This window comes from Seriola lalandi, unplaced genomic scaffold (genome assembly GCF_002814215.2).
Source record: "Seriola lalandi dorsalis isolate HSWRI2012SDOR001 ecotype SW California unplaced genomic scaffold, Sedor1 jcf7180002054519, whole genome shotgun sequence".
NCBI classification, from domain to species: Eukaryota; Metazoa; Chordata; class Actinopteri; order Carangiformes; family Carangidae; genus Seriola; species Seriola lalandi.
This window is the reverse complement of record NW_019525072.1, coordinates 1920102-1936084: the sequence shown is the minus strand read 5'-3', so window position 1 is coordinate 1936084 and position 15983 is coordinate 1920102. Positions and strand designations below refer to the sequence as shown.

General features: G+C 37.9%; 3 protein-coding genes across 3 annotated transcripts in view; 1 reads left to right on the top strand and 2 right to left on the bottom strand.

The window, feature by feature from the left end:
• mgrn1b (mahogunin, ring finger 1b) overlaps nt 1-4358 on the bottom strand; it is a 9110-nt gene extending 4752 nt beyond the window's left edge. Inside the window, exons 1-10 of the mRNA XM_023413895.2 lie at nt 3994-4358; nt 2630-2748; nt 2370-2458; nt 2109-2255; nt 1400-1517; nt 1105-1171; nt 940-983; nt 786-833; nt 161-229; nt 1-64 (exon numbers count right to left, since the gene is read on the bottom strand). Coding sequence (XP_023269663.1) covers nt 1-64; nt 161-229; nt 786-833; nt 940-983; nt 1105-1171; nt 1400-1517; nt 2109-2255; nt 2370-2458; nt 2630-2748; nt 3994-4081 — 853 coding nt within the window. The 5' untranslated portion in view covers nt 4082-4358. The remainder of the gene's footprint in view (nt 65-160; nt 230-785; nt 834-939; nt 984-1104; nt 1172-1399; nt 1518-2108; nt 2256-2369; nt 2459-2629; nt 2749-3993) is intronic.
• Nucleotides 4359-6655: 2297 nt separating this feature from the next.
• On the top strand, nt 6656-13552 carry cdip1 (cell death-inducing p53 target 1). The gene is made up of 6 exons (XM_023413921.2): nt 6656-6735; nt 7941-7987; nt 9399-9548; nt 10330-10488; nt 10764-11040; nt 11626-13552. Exons 3-6 carry the CDS (start codon nt 9473-9475, stop codon nt 11735-11737), a joined length of 624 nt encoding a protein of 207 aa, XP_023269689.1. The 5' UTR covers nt 6656-6735; nt 7941-7987; nt 9399-9472; the 3' UTR covers nt 11738-13552.
• polr3k (polymerase (RNA) III (DNA directed) polypeptide K) lies at nt 12133-15823 on the bottom strand. Its single transcript, XM_023413922.2, has 3 exons — nt 15585-15823; nt 15316-15403; nt 12133-13909 (listed from the first exon to the last, which is right to left on the bottom strand). The coding sequence occupies exons 1-3, from the start codon at nt 15693-15695 to the stop codon at nt 13782-13784; spliced, it is 327 nt and encodes a 108-aa protein (XP_023269690.1). The 5' UTR covers nt 15696-15823; the 3' UTR covers nt 12133-13781.
• Between the last annotated feature and the right edge of the window lie 160 nt (nt 15824-15983).

Sequence of the window (15983 nt, the reverse complement as noted above, 5' to 3'; positions counted from 1 at the left end):
CTCGCAGGTCTGACAGACACACAACACATTCGTTGCTGTTGTCACTGTTCTCATCATCGGAGGGCTAGAAAAAGAAAAATATAACCGTAAGCCGCACAAAAAAAACACGACACGTTTAAGGCATTGCGATTCAAGTATGAGGTAACACGACCACTCAAACCTTGGTTTCTTGGTTGTTTTTGTTTTCAATCCCATAGATCTCCTGTAAGAGGTAGCTCACACGGTCCACCTGAAAAGATCAAGGAACAGAAATTTCCAAGGGGCTTAGCGAGCAAAAATGTATAACATATAGTCTTGTGTTCATATTTTATTTTTATTTTAGAGAGGTATGAGAGCAGTGAAACACAAAAAGTGTTACATATAGTTCACTGCTGAATGTTATATACAATCTTAAAACTACAACAGTACCTTGAGATTCTTGTAATCTAAGTTTACGTTCGATGTCTACTTATGAGATCTATGTTATTGCCAGACTCCCAGGGGTCTCGGCACAGATTTTTGTGGCGTGTAGGTCTTTCAAAAGCTGCAGATGGTATGAGGATCAAAACAGAATGCGACTGGAATACTAAAAATAGTTATATTTCATTTAGAGCAATCTGCCTGCGCTGTTTCCAGAATGTCGACCCCATGTCCTTAAACATCCATCTTTCACCTGGCCCACGCTGCATTAACAGCCTGCTGTGCTTCATAAATGACTGACTGCACTGGTATGTGATTAAAAAATCTAAAGCAGAACATGAATAAGAATATTGTCAATACTGAAATAAGAACCTTTATAAACTTACAATTTGTTTCTGCTTCAGAGGTTTGACCGAGAAACTGCCATCAACGTGCTGGAGGTAAAAAGAAAAAACATAAACATGTTAAAGCTCATATAAAAATTTAGTTTTAGTTTTATCCAGATTAAAATGATTTTCTTTTATATGGATGTGTACTTACTCTTTCAAATGCTGCCAAAAGTACATGAGCATGTCCAAGGCAATCTTGAAAAACAAAACAAAACAAAAAAGTGTCAAGGTTAATAGAAAAGCTGATCCAGTGACTATTTTAGTCTCAGTATAAAACATGTATTGTCATGATTGTTATGCAACCCTAGTAACCTACCATCTCCTTCATCAACCACAGCCTGGATAACCATGGGAAACACTCCTCGGTCAAGGTCAAAGTTCAGCTTTAAGGGAAAAGATACATTTCAATGAAGTTGCAGTTGTAAACAAGTATGGTGCCTCAGAGTATCCGTGTGTAATAATTCAAATCCTGTGCTGATGCATTGGAAAAAAGTGTGCCATTTAAATGTATATAGGAGATATTTACCAACATAAACCAATATCAAAAATACAATTTATTTTTGTGATGTGTGATCCAGTAATAATCTCTACCAATTGCTGCAGATACTTACATCTTCCTCTTTCCACTCGCTGAAATCTATTTTGAAAGATGGCATGGAGAACTGTTGGCTCACCCCTCGCTTGTAATGCACAGTTTCAGAGACCATTGATGGATCCTTAGGACTGTACCTAAATACAATATGATATAGAGAAAAATGGTCAGTGTGCAGGAAGATGATGGAGTCCTGACACCATCACTGACTGAGTTTCTAGATAAAATGAAAACAAAGAAAACTGTACAGTACAACAGTAGCAATGTCTGATCATTTTGATCCCAGAAAAAATGAATCAGTAATTCAGTCCCGTCATAAAACAATGACTTCAGTATGAAGTATTTCTTTCATCTTCTTAGTCTTATCTGCAGTATCCATGGTGACTAGTGGTTGCTAAGGACCTGCCGTATCTATTCTAGTCTTTGTGCTCTAATGCTTGAATCTCACTACCCATATAACAGAGTTTAAAAGTCACTGACACAATGTTTTACACTAAAATGAAGCTGCGGTGTCAATTGAATTGATCTGATAAAAATCTTAACAACTAATCATCTCACAGACAGATACTAAGTGCCCTATGTTTAATTCAGACAGGATTCATAAATGGATTTAAATGTGATGTTTAGATTCAATGATTAAAAGACCAGCTAAGTTCATTTTTAAGTAGCTGTTTGTGCTATAATTTTCTAAAGCTTGATCAGATTTAAGAAATTGATTAAATTCTTACACTGCCATCCCATTGGAGAACTCCTCAAACGCCTGGCAGTAAAGGGTGATGGCCACCCGAGCATCAGCATCAAAGGTGAACTCCACTCCATACTGGACCTTTGGTTTTTCACCATCCTCCACCGGTGTGTCAGAGTCATCTTTATACCTAGGATCAAGAGGTTTGACAAGCATTACATCACCATATGAGAAACTCTTTTCTTTAAAACAGTTCTTTACTCTCACTGTGATTTGTATCATTATACTGCCTTGCAGTCTTTACCTGACCAAACGCAAGGAGTCCTTTCTAATGTTGACCAGACTCCTCAGGGTTTTCACAGGCTCGTGGGGTGCAGGTGTCACATATGGAAACTAGTCAAATAATAACAGCAATATGAATGATGATGTGATTTGAAATTATCGATATTGTTTGATTAATTACTCAATAAATTTAGAACTACATCATGGTAGTTTTACATTTGTGGAAAATATACAGTATTGAATTTTCAGATCATTAAAACATGTAGAAACATCAGTTTTCACCTGCACTGGCCTATTTCCAAGGAAATTCAGGTCCATGTTTTCTCCAAAAAGGTATCCCTCTGGATGTGGTGTGTCGAATTTCTCTCCCCCCATGAAGAAGTGGCTCGCAAAATAATTCCCTGAGGACAAAAGAAAAAAAAAAGATGAATAAGAAAGGAAGTGTGAACATGAAACTGCTACATTTCCTTATTATTTTAGGTATTTTTTGGTACAATTCTTTAAAAAGGAATCTCTCCGTCAGTGTAAACAACAACTCAATTTATATGCAGTTACTTCAAATGGTTTGTGTAAAAATAAAATGGTTTAGCTGTACAATGAAAGTGAAGTGTAATATGAGTATTTCACACAATGGTTTGTAATTCAGCTGAGAAAAAAAGTAAATAAAGGCTGCTAGGTTGAATTGATGGGGTAGGAACGTATTACATAGTTACATATTAGGCAACAACACCAGCCCAAAAATTACCCCTACATATAGCATTGAGCATGAGCTGTAGCATGAACATTATTCACATTTATATATGTAAACAAGATTTTTAAGTTTAGTCATTTTAACCATCCAAAAACAAGAATACAGGATTTCCAGTAACTGCGTTATCACTGCATTAATCCTCATAGGTGTGTACCGATATTCAGAGGATTATTTGACAAGCTGAAAGGCCAGTTAACAATAAAATGTCTGATTGTTTTGGTGGGATTTAACTTGTTGGTCTCACATGGACATACCTGCCCCCACACTGAGTTTACACTATCTGAAGATACTTTAATAACAAAGCGAAAGGGTCATTGAAACGTAAGGCTTATGGCTACAACACAACTATTATAAATGTCTTTGACATAACATACTAACGGGAAAATGAGCCTTGAAGGTCTTTGTTTTGAAAGCTGAAAAACATATGTTGACGTGTGTGTCATGTCTCTGGATGTCAGCATCTTTTACCCTTCAGTTCTTGTAGCATCCGTTTAAAGTGTTTAAAAAAACATAATTGAAATCGGTACACTGAGTTTTGACGTTGATCGCACGGTGATTCGTTTATTGTGATCATGATGCTGTAAGAACTTAATAATAAACAAACTTGCTTAAACCGGCAGTGTCCGATATATAGTAAGACTACTGTAAATCTCACAAGATTGCCTGAGTAATGTGTGACCTATCTGCAGAAAAACAGTCAAATGTATCAAATGTTTATGCGTTCACACGCAGTCATTATCGAACTATACAGCTGACGAGAATCAACGTCAAAAATAAAGTAATTAAAACCTGAGGAGGTAGGAAGAGCTCGGTGCCTCAGCGTTTGCTCTTGCTTTAGGAGATCAATGATTATGTGGAATTTGAATTCAGCCAAGAGACACTACTGATCACTCACCAGATTTAGGTGGAAATCGATAGGCCGAGTTGGCCTGGATATCGATATCCTCAACACCAGCGATTCTGCGACTCAGGATGGACCCCATCTTTCCCTGCTGGATCGCCGATGTTAGCTACGGTTAGCTATCAACTTGGCGGCTAACGGCGCGACAGCAGCTCCGATTAGCTTTGCCTTCAGTGCACGCTAACGCCAAAACACAGATAACATCAACGAAAGATAAAAGTTTTCGTTAGTTTAACATTTTACGCGTTTAGTTAGTCGGTGACTATGCTGTAAATGCTAACAGGAAATAGAAAGCGTCGGGCGACGGGCTGTTGTTTTGGCCGAGCTGTGCTAACGTAGCAGGGAGTCAACCTGATTGGCTGTCTCCAAGCGTTCCCAGAAAGTCAGGGCGTTCGCCCTGTGTCAAGGGACCGCCCGGTGGGAGCACGGAGTAAGGTCAGCGAGGGGAAGGGGTGAAGGGGTCAGAAAGAAACTAAGAGTGAAATATAACTGCAATAGAATGAGAGAATCGAAAGGATATATCATTTCAACTATTCTTTAAAAGTATCAATATATAAAATATATCAATAATGGTATAATCATGTCAGTACCACTATAAATATTATCTGTATTAAAGAGGTACCACTTAGGTGCCATTTATGGAGGTTTCATAAACTGTAACTAATGGATTTATTAATTGTAAATGAATCGTCACGAATGCTTTACATCTCAGTTATATTCCATTGATAACAACAACCCTTGGGTTGCCAGGTTGTGGAAAATCATCCTCCAGTGCAACACAAGTGTTAAAGGCTAATGGGTTTCTCACTTTGTAATAAAGCCACCAGAAAAAGGTAGTGAGTCGCTTATGAATCTTATTAAATCATTAATAAAGGGTACTACAATAATGAAGTCTGGAGTTACAAAAGGACTTATGACAGATCTATGAAGCATTAGTAGGCCTACTACTTCTTCATAGATATCACAGAAATAATTCACCTAAATGATTTATTAACCATAACAAAAAACCCTATAGCCTAATAATTACTATGATTTTCAAATGTTTTTGATGGTATAGTATTGTGCCTTCCTTGATACAGTGTATGCTTGACACCAGGAGGTGTAGGTAGTTAATCTGAATCAGAAAAGATGAATGTTTAATCCAGTGGTCACAATGAAGAACTGCATTAGGAATATGTACTACTCAATGTATGATTAAGAAGTATGTATAGAAGTATGTATCTTTGCTGCAAACACAATCCCACTTTTTTCTCAGTGAGATGAATGGATGGAATGTTAACAATCTCTAGTTTTAAACAACTTTTTATGTATTTTTCAACCCCTTTTAACTCATTCATACTTTCAGGTAGAAACTCTATTCAAAAATCAAAGTGTTCAGAAACATTCTGTCATTTTTGGTTGTATCCAACTTTGAAATCCCATAGCTTTTATAAAGTGACAGTTCAATATTCATGAATGTTTCTGGTCCTCTCTAGGTTTTTACATTAGTTTTATTGTGGTGGAATGTTTACAGCTAGAGTGAGTGACATCACACAGAGTGGGGAGTAGCTGTTCAACTGTTCTGAAAGATTTCTGTTTCACTCATCCTCACAGCTACAAAGTTTCCAATAACACTAAATACTGCATATCACAGTGGATCTTTGTGTCATTTATGCCCTGGTAAAACAAGCCGCTGCCACTGCCCCAAACAGACAAACAGATGACAACGAAGTAACATCCTAACTGATGACATCCTTTGATGAGAGGACTGATTGCATTTTCATTTTCATTAGACCTGAAAAGAGCGTAGTGACATGTAAATGTAAGTGCAATGAACTGAGGGCAATGTTTGCGTATTATATTTGAATATTGTCCACTGTAGAGCAGGTTAAGTATCTGAAAATTAATTATCAACAGCTTTTCAATTTTCATTTTAATATGATCATAGAACGCCCACATGAGTATGTGGAAATGAAAATGCAAATCGGATTACTGCGTTTTCTTTTTAATTTTCTTTAATTTGCTGAGCTGAGTAGCAGCAGAAGAACAGGTGTGCTAACTGGCCAGCTCACACAGGTGAGTGTCAGCTATTGATTTAATGTAGTGTTGCGGTTCCTCACTGTGACCGCTGGAGGGCAGTCAACATTCATGATAAATAAATTATCTCCTGTTCTGCCAAAGAATAGACTGGTCTCCACACTAAATTGTTATCCAAAACTTTTACTGCCATTAAAATAATATCTGATAATGGGGTGTTCACAATTATATTAACAGCAGTTGTATTATTAACACTGTGTTTTATTATTAACAGTAGTGTTGCATTTCCTCGCGGGGGTGGTGGTGGTGGTGGTGGTGGTGGGGTACTCGATTCTAAATACAGTCAGGTCGACTGTGACAACAAATAATAAAGAGCATAAAGAACAGTTCATGATCATTTTGTTGCTATTGTTTTTTTTAAATTATGTGTCTGTTTAAAAGATAATGTACAACTTAAATCATAAGAAAATACGTGCATTGATTTAAATGAAAGAATGTAACGTGTGGTTTCTTATAAAAGCACTGGTATTACATCCCTGCTCTTATGTATGTTCAATCTTTTGAACACATTTGTCACATTTTTATTGGAGTAATTTTTGTGTCTGTGTTAATGATGATTACTGACGTGAGGAGTTAATCCGTCTCAGCGGATATTGGAGCTGCTAACGTCAAACAAACTTCAGTTACACCGCGGGCAGGCTGCGTTTTTCCCATTACCAGGTAATGTGACTTTCACTACACTGACAACTGCAACATGACAGTCGTGAGCAAAAACAATGTTTCACAATGTTCCAGACAATTAGTCAGTTAATGTGAAAGTTTCTGGCTTTATCTGTAGTCTGCTATTTCTGTGTTTAGATTGGCGACGCTAGCTCGCTAGCTAGCTAGCTAACGACTGTTAGCAAACATGCTTTGCTTTAGCTGAACAAACATATCCTTGTCTGTCACGTTACTTTACCAGCTAAGTACAAATTAACATTCGCTTTCAGTTGCTCCTAAATCTATTACACGAGCTAGATGAGAGAAATTATCGTCCACCTGTCAGTAAACAGACCCTGGTAAGGTTAACATCACGTCGCGTTATCTCTCTTAGCTAGCGTGTCGGTAAACGTTAATATGAGTAATAATAATAATGTTAAATACCTGTACTAGATATGCACCCCAGTTTAAATTAACATAAATGCTGGCTTCCGTCAGCCTCCATTGCGCAACTAAGTTATTCATGGTTAGTTGTGCAAGTAGTTTTGAGCTGGATTATCTGGGAAAGGATTAAAAAAAAAAAAAAACATCAGCTAGCTTTAGCGAGGTAGCTGCTTAGCTGAGAAGCGTTAGCATTAATGTAGGAGCAATGCCCCCCAGCAAACTTTGAGTATTTTTCCTAACAGCCACACACAGTAAATCTTGTTATTGTGATGATGTTTCACACTTGTTTTTAAGTTGGTCTGCTGCGTTATTTACGTGAGCTCGGAGGGCAGTTCTGGTGAGGATAAAGCACGGAGTTTGAGTTTTGATTTTGGGCTGCACGTTAGCCACTAAAGTAACATCGTTATAGAAAAAAATAATACTGTTGAAATTTCACAGAATGACATCCACCAGGGTGTTAGAAACTCTTTCCTCTGTATAGTCAACTCTGTCCATTGTTATTACGTCTTCCAAGGAAATTTTCTTTTGTCTGTTTGTTGGTTTGTTTGTCAGCAGGATTACGCAAAAAGTTCTGAGCCGATGTGCACTGAATTTGGTGGATGTCAGGGCATGGGTTGGGGAAGAACCCACTAGATTTTGGGCAGATCCAGATCAGTTACTGTGAATTTGAATTTTTTCCTCTGATGTCTGTTGTATGTTGTGTGTTTATGTTGCCTTGGCGGGGTCTGAGCTTTCAGAGTACCCTTCTCGTTTCAATGTTTTTTTTCCCAATCATATTACAGGTTGCCAGATTCCTATGGTGGAATCTTTCTCTTCCGGGTAGTACCAGGTAAACACCTGTTTTCTTGTCAACCAGTTATTTAAGATGCACCCACAGTTAAACATATTACTGTACATATTATGTGTAATTGCTGGGCAGTAATCCCACACTACACTATATATAGCCCCTGAAATAACCACAGAAAAACAACAACATGTTTGTGACACAATGAATGACTCGGTGAAATTCGGCACAGTGTTGTAAATGTAGTATTTATATTAGTATTGTTGTAGGTTGGGCACAGGTCTTCTGTTATTGCACCTTTGTTTACAGTATACACATAATCTCAGTATGTATAGATTCATTTAGAAATGTAACATCCTACACCATCATGTCATCTCACCGACTCACCAGATAGAAACTTACAGAGCCTCAACTTATGAAATAACGGTTGCTTTCGCCGACAATTCTTTGAGCGACGGGACAAGCAGTTTCACAGTGCTCTTAACCATGTTCAACTTTCCCTGCAGCTCTCTACAGTGATGTCATCATAGCAAAATAATAGTTTAAATGTGACTGTAAAATCCCCCCCATTTGCCCTGTTTTTATTCTCTCTTAGACATTTGTTGAACACTGCATTTCAGCCAAGGCATGCATTATTTAGCCAAAGAGAAAACCATGCTTCCTGTTGAAAGTGAAGCCCTGAGACAGGAGGAGCTCTCACTTGTGTTGTTGTTGTCATTCTATTTGTGTTTTCTTTTCATTCAGGCCTCCAGAGTTGTTTTTAATCCTAAAGATGATTTTGTTAATACCTTCTTTACTGTACTGATGATTTCCAGGGTACTCTTTCATTACTCTGGAGTGTCATCTTTGTTAATTGATTGAACTTGCAACATCCTATCTCATGACCAGGTGTTATAAAATTCATAGTTTCCACACAAAATTAATGTTTTCCCATCAGTGAAATCAATCTTGCACAAAATCTTTGTTTGCTTTTACTTAAAAAGCTAATGTTAATCAATTGGCATATTTACCGATTTATGACTTCTTTAATGACTTCATTTTGGATCTTTCATACAAATAGCTTAATCTATAATTGAACACATTCATTTTAATTGATGTCATTGTCTGTTTTTTGTCTTTCAATTTGTAAATTATTTTATATCTTTGTTTTGAAAAGCTCTATAAAAATAAAGGTTGAATTGTTTTTATGATTACTAATAAGAGACAGTAAGCTCCAATAAACCAGGGCAACAAAAGAACATTAACACCAGCAATCAGTAAAAATGCCTCTACATTTTGCTTGTTCTTAAACTTGGTTCATGTGCCAACTGACATCAGCAGTTACACCATGTACCTCATTAGCCTCTCTGACTGTTGTTGGAACAATTTATGACTCAGGAGAAGCTTGTGTCAGAGAGTAATGAGCTATGGGACTTAAACTGTATATTTTAATTATTTATTTATTTTACTCTCACAGAGTGAAAGTCCACAGGAGAGTTGTGAGAGGAACTCCGTGTCCATCCCCTCTCCCTGTCCAGACATCCGGCCAGTATGTCCAGTGATCCTCCTCCTCCGTACCCCGGAGGTCCCAGTGCCCCGCTCATTGAGGAGAAGAATGGACAACCAGGTAATAAAGCCAAACATGCAGAATTGTGATGAATGTTAAAAAGCACCCAGCTACGGTATTTGTGTTGACTTAATTTCTTCTTTCAATGTGAAATCAATAGATAGTACAATACAGTACAGTAGTTCTTTGTTTAGTTTGAAAGAAATATGGTTTGCTATGTTATAATTTTGAATCACCCAGTGTTGCAAGTTAGTAGTTTATCTTTGGATTAAATTTTCATCTCCATACTCTGTGAAATTCATGTTTCAAATATCAGTTCTGATGACAAATTAATTTTGTAATTTGTCAGTTTTGCTTCATCAAATCAAAAATTGATGATCAATTCAAGAATATGCCTCTAGACACTCAATGTAATCATTGTAGCTTGAGTAAACTTTCATTATGGAGACTTAAGAATAGTGACAGTGTTAGTTAAAAAGTGCCCTTCACTAATCACAGAACCCTCATGAAGAAGAAAATTGTCTCGAACACGCTGTTCAAACAGTGCAAACTGAGTAGTAGTTAGAGTTTGGTTTCATGTTAATTTGAGACTGAATCTTAACCTATGTTCAGACACACAAGACAGCAGTGATCTTTGTGAATGCCTCTGATGACATTAATGTAACATGTGTAGGTATCATAAAGTATATATTGAAGGTGGCCCTTACATTTCAATGTATCATGGTTGCAATTGTATATTATCTACTCAGAAGTAAGATTGAATAATGTAGTGTGAATTCTTTCTATTTGATGACTCTGTCTTCAATTATATGTTTTCTTTTTTCTGTGTGTTATTTTGCAGAAACAGTTCCTATAAGAACTGGTCCTCCACAGGGACTGCCCTTGCCTCCAGACTACGGTCCTCCACCTTACGAGGCCTCACAGCCAGGCTTCCTTCCCCCACATGTCCCCGGAGAAGGGCCCATGCCAATGCCTATGCCTATGCCAATGCCACCTCAAGGTACAGCAGACAGTCAGCATATATAAATCAACATGTAAAGCTTCAAAACAAGCTGTCAAAATTATTGCTACATGTAAAGTTCTCAGGGGTTAATGTGTTAGCTAATAACTAGCCTTCTGATGAATGTAAATCAATGCTTTTTTTCACCTTTTTAACCTTTTATTTGTAAGGTAACTCCTATGAGTACAGTTCTGTATATACTCGCAGTATATACTTCAATTCATAAAAAAAAACACATGACATTTAAGTTTGTAAAATTATTTTCGTTCTGACAGGTGGCCCCTACCCACCGCCGCCAGGTCACTTTCCTCATCCGATGCCAGGACAGATGGGCCCTGGTCCCAGTCACTTTGTCCACATGGGAGGACACACAGCGACCGTCCTGGCTCCTCCAGGGGCAGCCACCACTGTGACTGTACTGCAGGGGGAAATGTTCCAGACATCACCAGTGCAGACTGTGTGTCCGCACTGTCAGCAGGCAATCATCACCCGCATCTCCCACGATGTCGGCCTCATGAACACTCTCTTCTGCCTCTTCTGCTTCTTTGTAGGGTAAGTGGATCACATTTCAGAAGACAAGCAGGAAAGAGGTTTGATAGCCGATTGATTAAGGTAATCTAAAACATGTTTGTGGTGAGTTTTGTAGCATTTTGAAATACTTTTGTTGGCCTCAAACCCTATATATATACACACACACACATAAGACTAAAGGGAGTAACACCTACGAGTGAAAGCATTTGGAGTTAGAAGAGCGTAGGCAACTCATTCTTATTTCAGTCAACATTATCTGTTGTATATGATGCACTGGCATATTTTGCATACAGAGCTGTCGGTGGCCTATATTCCAGTGAGACATCTAGACTTGCACGTCCTCATTTCATTCAGATCAGGGTAAACATGGAGTCATCACCTGTCCCTATGTACATAGGGAATACACTCACTTTAACAATGTCACTAAGCTGCTGTTGTGCTGACAGTGTTTCTATCTCTAGATGTTGTCGTGTGCAATCAAAATAATGTTTTTTCTTCCACTGGAACACACACTTTTTACTTTGTGCTGAATGTATAAAACCATTCTCAGATGTTTGAATTTATAATAATATAAAATCTAATATTTTGTCTGTTCTTCATTTTCAGGTGTGATCTAGGCTGCTGCTTGATCCCCTGCCTGATTGATGACCTCAAGGATGTGACACACACCTGCCCTTACTGTAAGGGATACATTTACACATACAAGCGTATATGCTAACCACCGACAGCTGTATGCTACAGAGACATGTACATGCACACACATAAACTCACAGCTCCTCCTGCTGGTAGTGAAAAGCTCTTTTTTCTCCCCCCATTTTTGCAAAGTGTTGTGTAGCCCTCTTAAATTGTAAGTGCAGTTTTCTCATGAGTTCACCGAATATTTACTGTATATATATCTTTCGGCATAGTTCTTTCATGTATAAACATGCATTTAAAATTTACAAATGTCTCACTGAACTACAGAGGATGTAGGGCACAAAAACATTCAGAGGTTGATAGGCAGCAGACATACAGGTGCATCTGATCCTATATGGAAACCAGGAAAAAAAGGCTTGTGATGTTATGCATGTAAATGGGGAAAAAAAAAAAAAATGGATAGACAGATGGCCTCAGTTAGATAAAACTGTGAAAATGGTCACTTTATTTATTTGAATTCATCTGTGAATCATGCTCAGAAGCAAGCATTTTGAAGTCAAACATGCTGGGTTAGCATTATTTTTTTTTCTTATTTATTTCAAATATTTTATCCACTATTTTAACAAGTTAATCTTAACAACTGTGAACATTTTTGTCCATGTCTGATAATTTTGTTCTAACAGGCTTAGTTTTTCCTTTTATCATGATCCCTTTTTGAATGTGAGCAAAATTAACCAGCCATTTTCAGCTTGATAAGCGGATGTATTTGCTTGTTTGGAAATGCCCAAGATTGACGTTACTTGCTATATTTATTAATCTTCTGGGCTTCAGTGAGCAGTAACAAAATATTGAGTGGTTTACAGTTGAGCAACACCCTCTGTCCATGCTGTACTTAATTTTGAAAATAAAGCTAACATTTGCACTTTAAGTTGAAATTCATATTTTGCACTCTTGACAGATCCTTAGAAACTATCATCCTAGACGAATCGTTTGTCTGAGGGAAAAAATGTGATTTACAATTCATCAGATGAGTGAAAGCAGTGTATAAGTTTGGCTTTCACTGGGTTAGTTGTTAGCTCATTATGGTGAACCCCACCATACCGGCATTTATTCAGACCATAGTAGAATTGAAGTAGAGTTGGCAGACAGAGGGTTTTTACTGTTACTGATGGAGATGCAATGCATGGACATCTCGGTAATCTTGTGTCTGGCCATATATTCTCATCAATGCTGTTGGCTGATTTTTGCTGCCAAGGTAAACGGGTAGCTAGTTTAAAATAGAAACACTGGTTGACAAATAGAAGTGGTGGCACCATTGTCACATAACACTATTTAGGCTGTTACCCTCTTAATATGGCACCAGCCCTTTAAGATTACCTGCATTGCTCAGATGCATGTTAGTTAACAAATACAGATGTCTTTTGGCTAATATTGTAATTACAAAAAAGTAATCTCTCTGCTAGAATAAGCTTAAAATAAATGATTGTATCAGTCATCTTGCAAAATGACATTGTGATTCCATTGAGATTAATACTAACAATGAAAGGACCATTGTATCACCACAGCATGCCCGATCTACCGTTCACCTTTGCTCACCGAGTGCAGAGTTGCACTGCATGAGCCACACATCAAAATTAATAATTCTAACTGGTTAGTTCCTTGACTCTGTGTGCATTTGATTTTTTTTCTCTTGAAGCTAGCTAAGCTGTGCAAGAGGGTCCATTTTGAGTTAAAGGATTGCATTGAACTTTTAATACAAAGTACAGTATGCCATTGTTGTGGATAATGCTGGTCTGCATTGCTCTCTAAATGTCTGTGATATGTATAACTATGTAAGTCAAAATTTGTTTGACTGTTGTATACAGGTACTATTTTATCAATAAAAATCAGAACATGATTTTTCATTGAAACTCATTTTAATGTTATCTGGAAACTTCATTATGCCTAGAAAATGAATGCTGTATGTAACTATAATCTGCAAAGTCAAAAGGAAAAGTGCCTCCAGCTGTGCACAAATTGGAAATAATCAAAAATCGGAGCCTGTTGGTAATAAATAAAGACTCGAAGATGAATACTCTATGCCACTTGAGCATTAAATACATTAAAACTTTCAAAGAGAAAAGGTGTCAATCCCTCCACCGATGTCCACACTGGGCATTGCAGCATTTGTAGAAAGTCGTCATTGGTTCATCTGCTGATCTGGTCTGAATCTGCATGAAATACGCCCGAGGATGATCACACTTGGGACAAGTTTCTGAGAACAGAGACAAATGGAAAGTGTCACTCCTGGATCACAAGGACTGCTGGGTTTAACGCATTTGGTTTATAGTATAAAGAGAACACAAATCAGCTGTCGTGAGTCAAATTTTTACAAGAAACATTTCCATGAACAGCAAGTCACATTCAAATGTCTGTGTGTGTATTTAAAATAGCTGGTTTTTGGGATAGCATTAGAATCAGAACTAACTTCATCAGCCAAGTAAAACAGACACTTGAGATTAGTTTCTGCTGACAGTCTACTAAAAAGCTCAACTGTACTGTACAAATCGGACTGCATGCAATTCTGTACACGTTATGAATGGTGCAATTTGATGGTGATACATGAAATTAAATAACCTGAAGTTAATCAAATACAATATAATACTGCACACAGAATAATGCACACCTTGTGACATCAAGGTCTTTGTCAGTCAGAAATACTGAGTTAGACTTTCATATTTTGTTACAGGTTTAGTGTGTGTTGCTGTGGGCAAATTACAACATCAGAAAGGACTGAGTGACCCAAGTAACTATCACAATATTCTGCCACCGTGATGACGGTGTAGTAACAGACCCTACTCTACTGAATATGTTCACTCCATTATTAAGAGCTTTCATAGAGAGGATTTTATAGACAGCTTGCAGTAAAGTGTGTGTACCAAAGTGCATTAAGACAGCTTTAGTAGAGAGACACTGCCTCATTCAAATACTGCATCAAACACCCATACAGTGGCAAAAGGCTGCTCAAATGTCAAATTGGACCCCACCCCCTCCTTTTGGCAGATGTCACAGCTTGCAAACACTTTTTGTCACCAGCTAAGAGTTTTCACCTTCTCCTCATGCAGATCACTTTTGAGTTCCAACATATTTTAAGTTGTTTTACACACAGCATGTTCAAGATCTACCCACAGGTTTCCAATGATGTTCAAATCAGGGGACTATGATGGCTGCTCCAACAGCTTCAGCTTATGTTTCTTGAAGTAGTTCATGTTGGATTTTGAGGCCTGCTCATTGTCCTGTTGTAGAAGCCAGCCTCTGTCACTGACTGCAGGACATTTGCACCCATTGTATTTACTTATTTTTTCTTAAAAACCGCATGACTTGCCCAGCAAACAACTGGGCAAATTTGAACTTAATAAACTCAAATTTCCTTTTACTGTTATGTTAGTAAAAACCACTGTAGAGATCTTGGATATTACTGATGAGACAAAACATGTATTACAATTCAAAGTAAGGGGTACCGTCATGTGGGCAGCAGCGCATTACAGTCTGAATACTAATACAAAGCAGAGCAATATAAAACAGAGACAATGAGGGATTTGGGTTCATAGACTAAAGTTTACACTCAAATTTCCCAAGGAAAGGGACGCCAGAGCTGAAACCTGACTTAGTGTCACTTACCAGGAGTTGAGTCCACGTTTTCCCAAGCTGCAGCTCCACCAAGAACATCATCCACCTCTTTTAACTTGGGATACTTTCTGTTGTTTACCTGCAGCAAGAAAACAAAATGCACCTGTGAGACTAGGAGCAGTGTCTCCAACACAAAGCCAACACAGAATGACTGACTGCAGATATGACACAATGTGTGTGTGTGTGTGTGTGTGTGTGTGTGTGTGTGTGTGTGTGTGTGTGTGTGTGTGTGTGTGTGTGCGCGTGCCATGCTGTTTTACCTTTCTTGTGATGTTGTGTACATAGGGACAAGTGTTACAGGCGAACCTCATGCACTTCTGCCCTTCCTCGACAATTAAAACGTTCCCACAGGTCGGACAAAACAGAAGCATGTTAGCCGAGGAATATGTGTACTTACAGCTGCAAACTCAAATGAACAAACTCGATTTAACTTCACTGTTTCACACAGACAGCTAGCTTCTTCAGTTCCGCCGCTGTAAACAGTCTGGCGCATGTGGCGGAAGAGGCGCTGATGAAAGCAGGAGTCCCCTTTTTTACAGCTCGGCTGGAAACAAAATTTAAAAACAGAGAGTTGTTTTGAATCAAAACAACGAAGTCATCCGAATAATTATGTAGCCTTAAATGATTATTATTTACATACAATAACTGACTGTTTAATA

Coding starts and splice junctions, on each gene's coding strand:
- polr3k (XM_023413922.2), bottom strand. CDS start 15,695: ATGCTTCTGTTTTGTCCGACCTGTGGGAACGTTTTAATTGTCGAGGAA. Junction 15,404..15,584: donor TACACAACATCACAAGAAAG/GTAAAACAGCAT, acceptor TTCTTGCTGCAG/GTAAACAACAGAAAGTATCC. Junction 13,910..15,315: donor AAACGTGGACTCAACTCCTG/GTAAGTGACACT, acceptor CTCTGTTCTCAG/AAACTTGTCCCAAGTGTGAT.
- cdip1 (XM_023413921.2), top strand. CDS start 9,473: ATGTCCAGTGATCCTCCTCCTCCGTACCCCGGAGGTCCCAGTGCCCCG. Junction 9,549..10,329: donor GGAGAAGAATGGACAACCAG/GTAATAAAGCCA, acceptor GTTATTTTGCAG/AAACAGTTCCTATAAGAACT. Junction 10,489..10,763: donor TATGCCAATGCCACCTCAAG/GTACAGCAGACA, acceptor TCGTTCTGACAG/GTGGCCCCTACCCACCGCCG.